At 44.1% G+C, this 16,629-nt stretch overlaps 1 protein-coding gene across 1 annotated transcript; it reads left to right on the top strand.

The window, feature by feature from the left end:
• Nucleotides 1-2,512: 2,512 nt before the first annotated feature.
• Nucleotides 2,513-16,542, top strand: LOC148113146 (interferon-induced protein with tetratricopeptide repeats 5-like). Its single transcript, XM_087871736.1, has 2 exons — nucleotides 2,513-2,578; nucleotides 14,057-16,542. The coding sequence occupies exons 1-2, from the start codon at nucleotides 2,574-2,576 to the stop codon at nucleotides 15,498-15,500; spliced, it is 1,449 nt and encodes a 482-aa protein (XP_087727862.1). The 5' UTR covers nucleotides 2,513-2,573; the 3' UTR covers nucleotides 15,501-16,542.
• The last annotated feature ends 87 nt before the right edge of the window (nucleotides 16,543-16,629 follow it).

Raw genomic sequence — 16,629 nt, 5'->3', positions numbered from 1 at the left:
TGGAGGCTGGGGACAGCAAAAAATGTCACTTCCTGTCCCACTGGGAGTTGGGAAATGGGCCCTTTCGCCTCCGTAGGGCCTCCAAGGGAGTGGAAAAGGCTGTTTTCGCCGTTCCCAGATACACAGAGAGGATCTGGAACCAGATAAGAAAGAAAAACAGGCCTACCAGGCCATCATGTGCCAGGAGCGGGGGGGGAGGGGGTTGCGCACACATGCGCGTGGGCACGTGCGCACGCAACCCTTCCCCGCCACCCCTCTCCTGGCACGCGGTGGCAAAAAGGTTAGCCATCACTGCCCTTTACCCATGATGGCAAACCTATGGCACGTGTGGCATGCAGAGTCCTTTGTGATGGCACGCGAGCCATCACCCCAGTTCAGCTCTTCAGTGCATATGCGTGTGCATCCCACCAGCCAGCTGGTTTTCAGGTCTCTGCTGCGCACACAGGGGGGCAAAGGGTGTGCGCGGGCCACACGTGCATGTGCGGGGGTGGAGTGCATGCACAGCTGCTGCGCACGCATTGCATTTTGAGGGTTTGGGTGTGCACACATGCATTCATGCACGCACATGCGCATTATGGGCACTTGGTCCCGAAAACATTAGCCATCACTGCACTATACCATTTCAGACAAATGGTTGTCCAATCTCTTCTTAAAAACCTCCAGTGTTACTGTTAGTCCTTCAAAAACCAGTTATGCAGGCTAATGATTCTTTATTACACAGTAGTAGTGACAGAATCTTTCAAGTCTGAATGCGCTTACCTCCATTCCTGTCTTTATCTTTTTGGGGGAGGGGGGAATATTCTCTAAGAGGTTTTCTCATTTTACAGTTCTGCACCGGACTCAGGACCTGTCCCTCAAAGCAGCAGTCCTCAACCTTTATGGCTTAGCAGCCAGGGGAGGAACAGAGAAGGGAACTAGCCCATGCAAGTAGTGGGCCGGTGCCTGTGCATTCGCGTGCTGGTCTGCCACTCACATGGCCCACTTCCGAACCGGCCACAGCCCAGTAGTGGATCATGGCCTGGGTGTTGGGGAATCCCCATCTCAAAGTCATTACTTTTGCTCATTACATTTATTTATGCCTGCAATCTTGTTGTGTTTCTCCAAAGTGATGGGGTGATAATGCTGGACAGAGTTTGAAGCTGGTCCTGGAGAAAGTCAGAGTGAGGCAATAGCTAAGTCTAAATCCTTCATGGGTTGGGGATGATATGAAGCAGGGGTGAAATCCAGCAGGTTCTGACAAGTTCTGGAGAACTGGTAGCGGACATTTTGAGCAGTTCGGAGAACTGGCAGCGGAAATTTTGAGTAGTTCGGAGAACCTGGCCTGAAGCTAAGACGGCCCTGCTGGGAGGACACTTGCCCCACTGGTCAGGAGGCTGCTCACCTGCCTGGCCAGTGTCAGAGGAGAGGGAGGCAGAAAAGTTCAGCCCAGATTTCTCCTCCTTCTCGGCCTCAAACAAACAGGCACACGCACCTCATGGCGCTGGGATCTTCTGCAAGGAGACGGTGTGTGCCCACGCACCATCTCCTCGCAGAAGGTCCTGGTGCTGTAAGATGTGTGCATGCTCTCAGTGTGTTTCAGGCTGAGAAGGAGACGATTTGTCCAAACTTTCCTGCCTTGGAAGCTGCCTTTAAGTAGCAAGGACAGGCTGTGGCAGCTGCCTTCTGAGCAGCTTCTGCCAGCTCGAAGAACAGGGTCATCTCCTTCTCCTGAAAAACACAGAGAGCCCACACACCATCTCCTTGCAGAAGGCCCTGCTGGAGGCCCAGGAGTCAGCACTCGACTGGGGCTTTCCGCGGCAGCAGGTAGGCTGGGCGGGCCAGCCCAGGAATCAACTTGACTAGGGCTTGCAGCCAGGGGTGGTATTGACTTAGCTACCGGTTCGCAAATATGATCAGCCAACTCTGTGCTTACCACCTCCGTGCATGCACAGGACCTTCTACGCATATGCAGAGCATAAAAAAAAGGACGTGATGACATCCGGGCAAGTAGGCGGAGCCTCCAGCAGCCACAGCTACTGGTTCGTCTGAACCGGGTAGAACCGGCAAATTCCCACCACTGCATTGCAGCAACCCTGAGCATCAGGAGGAGGGGGGGGGACCACAGATCAGCCCTACATCTTCCAACAAGTACAAAGCCAGTAGAAATGAAATTTTCAACAGTTCATGTTTAAACATAACAAACATGGAAAAAGTATGTCATATCTTTCAAGAACAAAGACAACCCACTCATCATACTGTTGGTATTGTTGTTTAGCAACACATCAAATACAGAATTTCTTTATAGAAAAGAATCTTCTATAATGCTGAAACTTTTATAGTTACTGTACTGGAACAACACAAGCAAGGCCAGAAGAAATCAAAAAACTTATCATGCCTTATCTGGGTGGACTAATACAGAAATTTTCAGTTTGCTTTGCAGAAACATGAAACGAAACTCTATTCCTTTCCCTTTATGACAAGTTAAAAGCGAATTTAAAAAAACCCAATGCAGCATTTCAGACCACACCACCGGAAGGAGAAACCCATTATTTTCAGAGAAGCAAGCTCTCTTTAAAAACTTCTAATCAGGCAATATGAGGTAAGTGAACAAGAATTAACATTATATTATCCTTCTCAATTATTTTACTTATAAAGTATTTAGCGTTAAAAAGCTGTTTTTCATCGTGCAAAGCTTCAGCTTCTTTTTATAGGGTTAGGTGCTTTCTTTAAAAAAAAATACACTGTCTGTTTTATAAACGTATAATGCCGTAAAGGAACTTAAAGCAGTTATCCAGAGTATAAATTAACTGCAATGAATCCAATTTAATCTATCATTGGAAGATTTCTTGTTGGAAGAAATTTCCCTGGTTCGTTCCCAGCTGGGAATCAGTCACCGATGCTGAGAAGAAATAGACACGGAAGCAGCTGCCAGAAAATGGATCCTTTAATTCAGGAAGGCAAGAAAAGTAGTGACACAGCTCCAGCTGTTCCTGACTTGCAAGCAAACTTGGAAGCCTGACTTTGAACCTTTTACCCTTAATTCCCCTTTGAAGCTCCTGCAGTTTGATGGGTTTTGTTTTCCTGGGTTAATCTTGGTCCCAGGTCTTTTGTTTTTCCTGTCCTAGGAGTTAATCCTGTCAGGGAGGAAGAAAAAAGGGAGTTTCGGTTTACCTTGGAGAGTTTATTTTTAGTCTGATTCCCCTTATCGCAATGGCTCTATTTAAGTGTTCCTTTTAGCTGGTGCTTTTGCCTGGGGTTTTCTTAGAAGGGGGACCCACTGGCTTGAATCTCTTGCCACTGTTTTCTGAGGTTTCTCCTGCTGTGAGGTTTCTGGCACTGTCCTTTTGGGGTATACTTCCCACAGTCTCAGAACCAATTACTAGATAGTTTTCATGCACAATTTATCATTTCTAATATAAATAAGAGATTCTGTGAGCGCAGGGAGGCAGATTTGAACAGGGGTTAGGAAAATGCGGTTTTTTAGACTAGAACTTCTAAATAGATTAAATGAAAAAGATAATACTTTTCAGGTAGTCCTCAATTTATAATTCATTTAACAATGGCTCAAAAATTATAAAAGCCTTGGAAAAAGTAATGCCCTTTAGTCCCATTTATGACTGTTAGAAATATCACACACACACACACACACACACACACCAGTGGTGGGTTCCTCCCGGTTTGGCCCGGTTCTGCCAAGCCAGTAGCAGTGACAATATGACGTCACCGAACCGGTTCTCTTTGTTCGGGAGCTGGGCACTCCCCCCCCCCCCGTTATTCTTAAGTTTTATTTGGCTCCGCCCCCAATCTATTCGCTGCCTCCAAGTCCCAGCTGATCGGCTAGAAGGAAAAAAACTGCTTAAACTCTTACCAAGGGGCTTCAAAGGGCCACCCTATAGCTGATCAATGTTAAAAGATTAAGAGCCTGGTGACGCAGCAGACTAATAGCCTGTTATTAACATTCAGCTGCCTGCAATTACTGCATGTTCGAATCTCCCCAGGCTCAAGGTTGACTCAGCCTTCCATCCTTTCTAAGGTAGGTAAATTGAGGACCCAGTTTGTTGTAGAAAATGAGAAGCTGAAATACATTCCTGGGTCAGACAGATACATTTATTTGCGCAAAGGTTCAGTGCTTTGTTTGATTCTTGCAAACTGAACAAGGATTGATTATGATTTCATGATTTAAATATGTTTTCAAGACAAAGAGTTCTATGAGCCTTTCCGGCTTCCATATATGGTTACATTAAAAATACATTATACTTACATTACACTTTACTAATTACCAAACCATTACATACGAGTTAATAAAATTATTTGGCTACACATTTTTACTACTCCATCCTTTATTCATAATTAAACTATTACAACTTTTACTAACCCATCACTTTATGTTTTACAACGGTCCTTTAACTGCTGTAATGTTTAAATGCAGAAATTATGGCTATACTTTAAACCATAAGTAACCTTCTGTCTTTTCAGATGTTCGCATATATCTGAATTTCCGTAGTTTTTGAATCTATTAAGAAGATGTATAGAATCAGTGGGTTTGACACAGGGCCATAGGTCAAGTAATTATGGGGACATCCATGAACTAATTGCTTAGTTTCATTCACCAGAACCCCACTCTTAGCTTTCCTGCTGGATGACAGCTGGGCCTCATCAGAAGATATATTTACCAATAATGGAGTCCAGCTGCCTTTAGCCAGCACGTATACTTATGTGAATAGATAGGTTCTCTCAAAGTTTAATAGAGAAGGTTATTCAGAGTTCATAGATTTGATCTGACTTTATGTACCTGACTTGGAATGATTATTTCTTTTATTCACCTTTTATTTACCTCATTTCTACCTTATTTCTACCTCAAGTTTGTGGGGGCAATAAGCTGACTTTGTATAAATATACAAAAGTATGAAGGCTATTGCTTAACGCATTGTAAGCCGCCCTGAGTCTCCGGAGAAGGGCGGCATATAAATCAAATTAAAAAAAAAAAAAAAGTCAGTGTGTGGTAGAAACTGCACTCGAAAAACAAATGGGTAGACCGGTACAGCTCTGCAAGCAGTTAAAAGCCTGGTAGACCAGTACCACTGCTAAATCCTAAATAATTGTCACATGACCATCAAACCACGCCCACAAAATAAGCCACACCTACAGAACCAGTAGTAAAAAAAATTAGACACCCCCCCCACACACACACGAACATTTGATCACAATTTACTACCAGTTGCAATATTTTACAGTCGGGTGATCACAATCAGAGTGGATAAAAATCTATTTTTTTTTAAATAAAAAAATCAGATTTTAAAAAATTTAAATTGGATTTTTTTCATTTTTATCAAATTTATTTTAATAAAATGTTTTTGAAGTAAAAATCTATCTAAAGATAGTTTTCTATTTAAAATACATTAATCATTTAGTTTATTCAGCATGAAATGGAGCTTAGTTATGTAGCATGAGGCTTTAAATTCTGCAATATTTACATCTTTAGTAAACTCATTCAAATCGTTGGAAGAACCCATCTGGGTTCAGTTCCAAGTGGGGAGAAAGACACTGGAAACATGGAGGCTGCTTGGAAGGATGGTTTAATGGAGCAAAACCATTAAGCACATAGTCCTGGTGCAGCTGATCACATGGAATGGAGAGTGAGTGTTATTTATACCCTCTCTTGGGCTTTGAACTTGAGCTTCCTGTTCCTGTGCAAGAAACGCATCCTAATGGCTGCTGTAGGGATCATGTGCTGGGAGTTTCTCTGATATAAGCTTGGTTGAACTGTGCTGGGTGATGTGTGAACCCAGGTGCCATGTGGTGAGCTCTGCTGCTAGATGGGTAGAGGACTAATCCTATTATGTCCTGAGGGTCATGTCTTAATCCCATCAGCCTGGACCTGAAGGTCTAATTCAGGGGTGGATTCTACTTACCTTTACTACCGGTTCGCAATGGGGCTGCGCTTCTGCACATGCGCAGATCATCATTTATGACATCCGGGTGGGTGGGCAGAGCCTCCCGCCAATTTTACTACCAGTTCTATAGAACCAGACAGAACCGGGAGCAATCCACCAATGGTCTAGTTGTTTTGTAGATCGGCTGGCTCAGTCTTAATGTGCACCAAATATCTGCTGGGGGCAGGGAGCTGCTCTTTGTCTTTAAAAACCTGTTTCTCCTTTTCTCATCCAGGGAAATATAATATTGTGCCTTCTTAATATTTCCTAGAATATTTCATTCTTCTAGGAGGGGTGGGTGCTAATTGTCTTCAAATGAATCCAAGCTCAGCATTATTAAAGATTCTGACTACCAGCAAGAATGAGTCCTCATGTTTAAAGAGCACCTGTCATTTCAGATCCATCGTGGCAGCAGCACCTGTTAGCGGGCATCCACTCACCTGCTGCCTGCCACGCCCCTCACCTTGCTGTGTCACTGCCGCTGTTAGACCTGGAAGCCATCTTTTACCTTTATTTCAAGTAAAAAGTAACTTTGAGGGAATCAAAGCCTCTGCGCTTTCTTTCTTTCTTTCTTTCTTTCTTTCTTTCTTTCTTTCTTTCTTTCTTTCTTTCTTTCTTTCTTTCTTTCTTTCTTCTTCCTTTGAACCCTGACATCACCAGCTGTACCATTAAAGTGAATGGGACTGTGGGTCTGTGAGTGAGTCAACAGCTGGTCAGAGGAACCTCAGCAGGACAGAGATGACAGTTACTCTTTAAAAATTATGATTTAAATCAAGTTGATTTAAATCAAGCCTCTTTACTAGTGATTTAAATCATGATTTAAATCATGATTTAGATCGACCTGATTTAAATCAAATCCACCCTGATTACAATTCACAATATTTTTTATCAATTTCCAGCAAAAATGCCCATTGAGGAAACAGAGATTGATCAACGACCTTCATGACTCACTTTACAACTTGTTGTAAAATTGGTTCCAATCACATCTCAACTTACGACTGCAGATGGAAATTCTTATCCCAATTGTCATAAGTTGAGGACTACCTGTATTATTATTTTTTTTTAAGTGTTTTTTAGTTTTTAAGACAAACAAACATTTAATACATCATTCATTTCTTCCATGTGACATTTCGGTGTTATCTTCAAAGATGTCTTCTCTTCTCTTGAAGCAAAAATCTTATAATCTACCTTTAATAGTGAAATAGGTCTATAGTTTTTTATTAGTTGTAAGTCTGTATCTTCTTTGGGAATAAGTGTCACATAGGCCTCCCTCCAGGAGTCTGGCATTCTAGCCTTCATTAGAAGCTCATTAACTACTTCTAGCATTACATTGCTCATCACTTCTTGTAGTGTTTTATATAACTCTGCTGGTAAACCATCCGGTCCAGGTGCTTTTCCATTTTTTTGTCTTTTTATCGCTTCTGTTAATTCCATCATTGTTATTCTTTCTTTTAACATTCCCTTATATTGATCTGTTATTTTAGGTTGATCTGACTTTTCCAAATATTTTAATATCTCTTCCTCGGGAATTTTCTCTTGAGAGTAAAGTTTTTTATAATATGTTTGAATTATCCTCTTCTTTTCCTCATTTCTGTAGCAGTTTCCCCTCTTCATCTTGTAAGTATTTTATAATCTTTTTCTCCTTCTCTTTTTTCAATTTATATGCTAACCACCTTCCTGGTTTATTTGCATTTTCAAGAAAATTCTGTTTAGTTGCTCTTAATTTATTTGCTAACTGTTCCTGTTCATTTAAATTTATTTCATGTTTTTTCACTTCCATCAACTTCTTAATTTTTTTATTTTCAACATCTTTTTGACATTCTTTTTCTAGTTTCTTATACTCCTCCTCCAGTCTCATCTGTTTTTGTCTTTTCTTTTTATTCTTTTTTCCCAAATAGGTTATTGCCAGACCTCTAATATAAGCTTTCATGGTGTCCCAAACAACCTGAAGTGAAGTGATGTCCTCTTTTTCATTTACTTTAACAAAAACTCTAATTCTTTTTCATTAAACTGTTGAAAATCTTTTTCATTTAATATTGTTGCATTTAAAGTCCATCTTGTCCTATTTTTTGACCTTTCCATGTTATTATCATTGAGTTATGATCCACCCAAATGTTTGAGTCAATATTTGCTTCTTGTATACTGTCCATAAACTCTATTGACATCCATATCATATCTAACCTTGACCATGATAAATGTCTATTTGAATAAAAAGTATATTGCTTTTCTTTCAAATGCTTTTGTCTCCAAACATCTTGAATGTTCAGTTCTTCCATCATTGTAAAAAAAGAACTCAGCAGTATTCTTCTAGACCTGTGATGGCGAACCTATGGCACATGTGCCAGAGGTGGCACACAGCACCCTCTCTGTGGGCACGCGAGCTGTCGCCCCAGCTCAGTTCTGCTGTACAAGCATGCATGCCTCCTGCCGGCCAGGTGGTCTTTGGGTCCCTGCCATGCATGCGCAGGGGATGGGCTGGATGTGCGAGGGCCCCATACGCATGGGGTGAGGCGCATGCGTGGGGCCATGCGCACATTGCATTTTGGGGGTTCGGGCATGCGCACACACATTCTCGCACTTGCGCACATGCTTTGGACACTCAGTCCAGAAAAGATTAGCTATCACTGTTCTAGACTTTTTATTAGTCTTCATTGTTTTGTAATCCAATTTCTGCTACCGGTTCTCCAGAACTGGTCAGAACCTGCTGAAACCCACCTCTGATTATTACCCATATTTAACTGAATTATGATTTATTAATAAAGCAGTTTTCTACCTGTATATGAGAAGTAGAACTTAAAAGAAGAAGACAAGGTTCACACAACATACATACTGGGCTCGCTTGTTCAGTGTGCTGTGTAATCACTTTTCTTGTTAAACTACAGGTAGTCCTTAATTTACAACAGTTCACTTAGTGACCATTCAAAAAGTGAGTTTTGACTGAAAAAAGTGAGTTATGACCATTTTTCACACTTACAACAGTTGCAGCATCCCCGTGGTCACGGGATTTACATTCGGATGTGACTCACATTTATGACAGTTGCAGTGTCCCACAGTCTTGTGATCCCCTTTTGTGACCTTCTGACAAGCAAAGTCAGTGGCGAAACCAGATTCACTTAACAACCGTGTTTCTAATTTAAGAACTGCCATGATCTGCTTAACAAATGTGATGAGAAAAGTCCGGAAATGGGGCAAAAATTTTAAAAAATGAGAAGAATGATATTTGTTATGTATATAGTTTTGGCGGGAGATTTAAACGAAAATAGGTAACTTGTGATTGGTCATCTGCCCAGCTGGCCGGGTATATAAGGAGGGCTGTTTGCCTGTAACTTTTGCTGAAGTCTCACTCTACATTAAAGAGCTGTTGTCACTACCTTGCTTCTGCCTCCTCAATCACCCAACTCAACATTGGCAGCAAAGGTGGGATTGAGGCACGGAGAAGCAAGCCGAAAAAGAGCTACCTACAGTGGATTCAGCCAGGCTGATGAGCCGTACTCAACAGGACTACAATGTCTGCGTTTGTACCGCCAAAGCCTTTTGACACGGTCAGAGAGAAGTGGTGGTCGTAAATGATCCAGTTCGAGTGCGCCCTGGAAGCCAGCAACATGCAGGGTCTCCCCGGCAACCGAAAGAGGGCCCTGTTCCTGAGCCACTGCGGACCGGAGATCTTCGACATGGCGGAGTCACTCTTGGAACCGACACTAGTCCAGACCATCTCGTGGGAAGTGCTACAAACCACACTCAAGGCACACTACCATCGAAGTTTGTGCAGTGCTACAAGTTCCGGCAATGAGTACAGCGTGAAGGAGACCCGATCAGCGCATACATGGCCGCCCTGCATAAGGCTGTGACGCACTGTGAGTACCGGGATCTCGATGACGTGCTCCTAGAGCAACTAATTTGTGGAGTGTGAGATATACGCTTACAGAGAAGGTTGCTTGAGAGACAAAATCTGACTCTACCCATCGCTCTTGACGAGGCCAGGGCACACGAGTCATCGACCAAGGCTGCGGAGACTCTGCAACAACTCGGCGCCGGTGCACCGAGAATCCCCCCGACCAGCAGTGAGGAAGAGTCCGAGGAGGACGTATTCCAAACAGAGAGACAGACACAGAAGCAGAAAGAGTGATGAGGAAGCTGCTCGAGCTGTGGAGGAGCACACCAGAGGCAAACCTGCAAGTTCAGGGATGCTATCTGCAGGCGTTGCGAGAAGAAGGGGCATCTGGCGAGAGTCTGCAGGGCAAGCCTACCGGCCAATCACAAGCCCCAGAACAACTTCAATCAATCAGAGCTGACGCGGCATAAGTGAACCAGTAAAGATGGCGACCAGTGGAAAAGGCACGAATTTCAAAGCCACGAGACCTGCAGCACCTTGATCGGCCAGGCCAGCGCGACCATCGAGAAAAAAGTCCACACAACGGTTGAGATCGAAGGACAACCCTGCGAGATGGAGATCGACACCGGGTCGTCCCTGTCCATCATGCCCTGGACCACCCTGAAGGCCGCCCTCCCCAGCATCAAGAAGAGCCGGCTCCAGATCCGACGAATCCGGCTGCGAGACTGCCAGGGGAACAACATCCCTGTGGCAGGAGTCGGCACGTTCCAAGTCACCTATGGCGAGTACCGGAAGGAGCTCACCGTTGATCCCTCACCGTGGTCAACGAGACACTACCGAGCCTCCTAGGGCTGGACTGGTTCAAGGCCTTAGGAATGGGATTCACCAGCGTCCACAGTGCCAGCGGCCGCACCCTGAAGGATGACCTCATGCAGGAGTTCCAGGACGTTCGATGACCAGCTGGGCAAGTACATGGGGACCCCTATTTCCTTTAACCTAGACCCCAACGTAGCTACAATCAGACTGAAGGCTAGGCGAGTTTTGCACTCAAACCCAAAATTGACTTGGAATTGGACAAGCTAATCAAGCAAGGGGTGTTAGTCCCAGTAGACCACGCCAAATGGGAGACCCCAATAGTGACCCCGGTCAAATCAGATGGGTCTGTGCGCATCTGCAGAGACTACAAATGTACCTTAAATAAGGCCCTTCAGCAGAGTGCATACCCTGTCCCGATCGTGCATCATCTGCTCCATTTGCTGGGCCCTGACAAGATCTTCGCGAAACTCGATCTTGCGCAGGCATACCAGCAACTACGGGTAGATGGCGCTACCGCGGAAGCACAGACTATAGTCACCCACAGAGGTGCATTCAAGTGCACCAGACTCCAATTCGGAGTCAGCATAGCCCCCGGATTATTTCAAAGTACCATGGAATGTCTTTTACAATGACTGCCAGGGGTGGTGCCCTACTTTGATGATGTACTCATTAGCACAACAGACAAGAAACAGCTAGGGGACAGACTAAGGTGGGTGTTGGCCAAATTCAGGTAAACTGGACTACGTGTAAAACAGACTAAGTGCATGATTGCAGTCCCCTCTGTGGAATTCTTGGGGTACCAGGTGGATGGATCGGGAATACACCCCACCGAGAGCAAAATAAGGACCATCCAGAATGTGCCCACACCCACAAACAAAGCGGAGCTACAGGCTTTCTTGGGTCTCCTCAACTTTTACGCCATATTCCTAAGAGACAAGGCAACAGTCGCCGAGCCACTACACTGGTTACTGGCTAAAAAGGCACCTTGGGTCTGGGGGAAGGCTGAAGCTACCGCATTCAACACAGTGAAAAAACTCCTATCTGCGGACAGTTTCCTGATTCAGTATAATGCGACGCTACCGCTTGTGCTAGTCTGCGACGCGTCCCCCTTTGGCATGGGAGCCGTCTTGAGCCATAGACTACCAAACAGGCTAGAGGCACCCATCGCCTACTACTCGCGAACCCTGTCCAGTGCGGAACGGAACTACAGCCAGCTGGAAAGGGAGGCCCTCGCAGCAGTGTTGGGGATCAAGAAATTTCACGAATATCTATTCAGCCGACATTTCGAATTGGTCCTGGACCATCATCCACTTTTGGGCCTCCTGACTGGGGATCGGCCCACCTCCACTGCCTTGTCTCCACGCATGACACTGTGGACCATATTCCTGGCAGCTTACTCCTACCAACTTGTCCACTGACCGGGACTGAGTCTGGGGCATGCTGACGCCCTCAGCCGCTGCCCATTACCAGACCTCTTAGAAGACCTAACCCCGGAGGCACCAGTTCTCCTTATTGATGTTTTGGACTCGGGGCCTCTTATTTCAACGGAAGTAGCGAGAGCCTCAGCTAAAGACCATGTGCTGAGAACTGTCATGAGTTGGGTCACAAGGGGTTGGCCAGCAAAGACTGAGGGCGGGGAATTCAAAGCATTCTTTACTAAAAAAATGAACTGTCTATGCAAGGGGGTTGTTTGTTGTGGGGTGACTGCATCATTGTGCCCTTATGCTTATGGGGAAAAGTTTTAAAGATGTTACATGAAGGACACCCGGGAATTGTACGAATGAAGGGTCTAGCTAGGAGCTATGTATGGTGGCCCCAAATGGATAATGACATCACCGAGTGGGTGGGGAAGTGTAAACCCTGTCAAGAGTCCAAGCCAGATCCCCCCACAGCACCTGTCAGGGAATGGGAGCGTCCCCAGGGGCCCTGGTCGAGGATCCACATAGATTTTGCAGGGCCTTCCATGGCCAAACCTTTATGGTAGTCGTCGACACCTTTTCAAAGTGGCTCGAGATCATTCTCATGCCATCCATGACTGCCAAAGCAGTCATAAAGGCACTCCGCAAACTCTTTGCCACCCATGGGCTCTCCGAAACCCTAGTGTTAGATAACGGGCCCCAATTCACGGTCATCCAGTTCGAGGGGTACTTGGCAGAATTAGGCATCCGGCACACACTCTTGGCCCCATTCCATCCGGCCAGTAATGGATTGGCTGAGAGATTTGTAAGAACAGCCAAAGAGGCACTGGCACGGCTGGACGCGGGAGACTGGCAAGCCCGAATAGACAAATTCTTAGCAGTCCAACATGCCACCCCTCGTATGGCTATGGGGCACAGTCTAGCCGAACTCCTCATGGGTAGAAAGCTCAGGTGTACTTTGGACCGATTGCACCCTAACTACTCCCCGGATGGGTTTAGAGGGGCTGACCAGAAGTTACGTGGGTTTCAGATAGGAACACTGGTGTTCGCTACAAATTACTCAGAGGGCCCCTATGGGTGGCCGGGGTGATCTCTGAGAAAAAGGGGCCCAAATCATACACGGTGGACGTGGGAGATGGAAGGATCTGGCATAGGCATATCGATCAATTTAGGAAGAGGGTGGCCGGACAGCCAGAAATGTATGCAGAAATACCAGGCCCTGACTACCAAAGTTTTCCTACAATAGCTAACTCAAGCCCGAGAAGGTCAGAAGACTTAGCTGGGGACTCAGGGATCCATCGCCGCCCCAGCGAGATGCCACTCCCAGACGGAGACTCCAACGCCCCCAATGAAATCCAGGAGGTTCCATTGGCGGAGCCGGGAGAAACAAAAGGTCCCTCCGACCGGTTCGATGCCACACCTCAGTCTGAACTGTGCAGGTCAACTAGGGTCCAGAGACGCCCTGGTCACCTGTGCGGTTTTGTATGCAAATCTATAGACTAAGTGCCTTCTGGGAGGGGAAAGGTGTTATGTATATAGTTTTGGCGGGAGATTTAAACAACAATAGGTAACTTGTGATTGGTCAGCTGCCTGGCTGGCTGGGTATATAAGGAGGGTTGTTTGCCTGTAACTTTTGCTGAAGTCTCACTCTACATTAAAGAGCTGTTGTCACTACCTTGCTTCTGCCTCCTCAATCGCCCAACTCAACAATATTGCTTTACATTTTGGCAAATATCTTCAATATTTGATAAATAATTTTGATTTTATGGACTCCTTAGAAGGTCTTGAGGGACCTCAAGAGGTCCTGGGACCATACTTTAATAAACATTTCTCTAGTTCATTCTTATTTTGCAAACAATTCATAAACTTAATTCCTAAAGCTTAATATACAGGCAGTCCTGAGGGTACAGTGGGAAAATATAACAAAGGAATACAATCTAGATACATAGCCTAATTATCACTAATTGATTTCTATACATTCAATAAAAGGTAGTAAAAAAGTAGTATAAAACTATGAATTGAATTTCTTTGTCCACAAACTGTACATCTCTTTTGTTCTCTTTCCTTTTGTCCTGCAGTCTCCTCTCCCAGGAAGGTTTAAAGGAGATTCTCCAAAAACTTGAATGCCATTTTACATGGGAGTTGCAGAAAAAGCATATTGATCCTGATGAATTGGAGGAAAGAATTGCTGAGGAGATCCGGTTCTTAACCAATAAATCCAAAGTTCGAAATTACAACCTTCTTGCCTATGTGAAATTCCTGAACGACAAGAAGGACGAAGCCCTGGAAAACCTGCAGAAAGCTGAAGAGGCTGTGCCCATAGAATACCCTGAGGATGTTGAAAAGGGAAGCCTGGTCACCTGGGGCAACTATGCCTGGGTGTACTACCACATGGGCAATCTTATTGAATCCCAAGCCTACGTGGAGAAGGTAGAAAACACCTGCAAGCAACTTGGAAGTGAGTCTCCTTATAAGGTGGAGCTCCCACAGATCGACTGTGATAAGGGTTGGACGCTCCTCAAATTTGGAGCCAGGAATTATGAAAAGGCCAAGGAGAGCTTTGAAAAAGCCCTGGAAAAAGAACCCGAAAACCCAGAATTTAACTTGGGCTATGCACTCACAATATACCACTTGGAAGATCATTTTGCCAAAAACCCTTCACGGAAAGAGTCATCTCTGGAAGTTTTGAAGCGTGCATTAAAACTGAATCCTGAAGATGTTTTTGTTCTTCCTCTACTTGCAGTAAAGCTTCAAGAATCAGACAAAAAAGAAGAAGGAGAAAAGTGGATTAAAGAAGCCCTTCGAAAGCATCCAGGCATTCCTTATGTATTAAGGTACGCTGCCAAATTTTACAGGAAGAAAGGAGATGTAGAGATATCATTGCAACTTTTGGAGAAAGCATTGAGCTTGACCCCAAACTCTGCATTCTTGCACCATCAGATTGGCCTTTGCTATAGGGCACAGTATTTAGTGATGAAAAATGAAAGCCGATATGACAAGTGCCAAGTCAATGATAAAATGGACAAATTGACCAGATTATGCATTTTTCATTTTGAAAAAGCAGTGGAGAATAAACCCGAGTTTTTCTATGCTAATATTGACCTTGCAAAGAGGTATGCAGAACAAGGAGAGCTACAGAAAGCGGATGAAATATACCAGAAGCTCTTTACCATGAGCAACCTAACTCCCTTAGAGAAGCAACAGGCCCATTTTAATTATGGGCGTTTTCAAGAAGCTGACAGAAAGTTGCAATCAGAAGCCATCAAACACTACTTTGCAGCGCTGAAGATTGAAAATGACTCTATAGAGAGAGACAAATGCAAGTGTATATTGAAGAAATTGATGGACAAGAAAATCAGTAAAGGTGAAGCCGAGGCTGAGAATTTCGCCATCCTTGGATTTATTCATCAGCTCAATGGAGACAAGAAACAAGCAATGAAAGCCTATGAAAAAGCCTTTGACCTTGATCCTGTGAATGAAGGATATTTCAATAAAATTAGGAAGTTGAGGTTATCTTTATAAAACAATACATGCCAAAGTGGGAATTTTTCCAGGAATACTGGTTTTAAAAATGCATGGAAATATGCTGCCAGTCTGCTTTCTCCATTTGGCAGAATATAGAATAGGATAGCATAGATTAAGGATAGAGTAGAGTAGAGTAGAGTAGAGTAGAGTAGAACAGAACAAACAGAGTTGGATGTGACCTTGGAGGTCTTCTAGTCCAACCTTCTGGAGGAAACTGTACACCATTCTGGACAAATGGTTGCCCAATCTCTTCTTTAAAAACCCCAGTGTTCTAGCACCCATAACTTCTGAAAACAAGCCTTCCCATTCTAGGTAGGATCTCTCTTTGATAAGATTGTCTTGACTTCAGGTTCCTTGGAGAATAGGTTGCCTTCCTCTTCTTTGTGACAGCCACTCAAATATTGGAGTACTGCTATCATATCACCGCTCGTCCTTCTCTTTGTTAGACTAAACATACCCGGTTCCTCAACTGTTCATCATATGTTTCAGCCGCCAAAATACTTTTGTTGTTCTTTTCTTCACTCTTTCTGAAGTCTCAACATCTTTTTTGTATTGTGGTGATGAAAATTGATGTATCAATAATATAAAGTATCAGCCAAGTGTCAAAAATGGATAAAGGAATATCAAACCAGAGTTGGAGATGTGAAAAGGAACAAGGGACCTTTTATCGTGCACGGTGGAGTTGTAACAAAGCAAGGAAATTTTGGACGCAAATCCATATAATGATGCAAAAGTTATTGTGAACTAATATTATGCTGAAAATAGCATTCTTTCTATTGGGTTTTTTGTACATTGAACTAGGGAAAAAAACACAGGAAATTAATATCTGTTTAATGTATGAACAAAGATAGAATAATCAAATGCCCCTGCCCCCTGTAGAAAATTGGATTATAAAATTGAGAGAACCTGCAGAAATGGCAAAGCTGACCAAAATGCAGTAATGATCTTCTTGAAAAACACAGAAAAGAGAGAAAGAGAGAGAGAGAGAGAGAAAGAAAGAAAAAGAAAAAAGAAAGAAAAAGAAAGAAAGAGAGAGAGAGAGAGAGAGAGAAGGAAGGAAGGAAAGAAAGAAAGAAAGAAAGGAAGGAAAGAATGAGAGAGAGAGAGAGAGAAAGAAAGAAAGAAA

Source organism: Pantherophis guttatus, chromosome 6 (assembly GCF_059756535.1).
Source record: "Pantherophis guttatus breed Tessera chromosome 6, ASM5975653v1, whole genome shotgun sequence".
In the NCBI taxonomy this organism is placed as follows: domain Eukaryota; kingdom Metazoa; phylum Chordata; class Lepidosauria; order Squamata; family Colubridae; genus Pantherophis; species Pantherophis guttatus.
The sequence above is the reverse complement of the archived record's forward strand: the minus strand, read 5'-3'. Positions and strand labels throughout refer to the sequence as shown.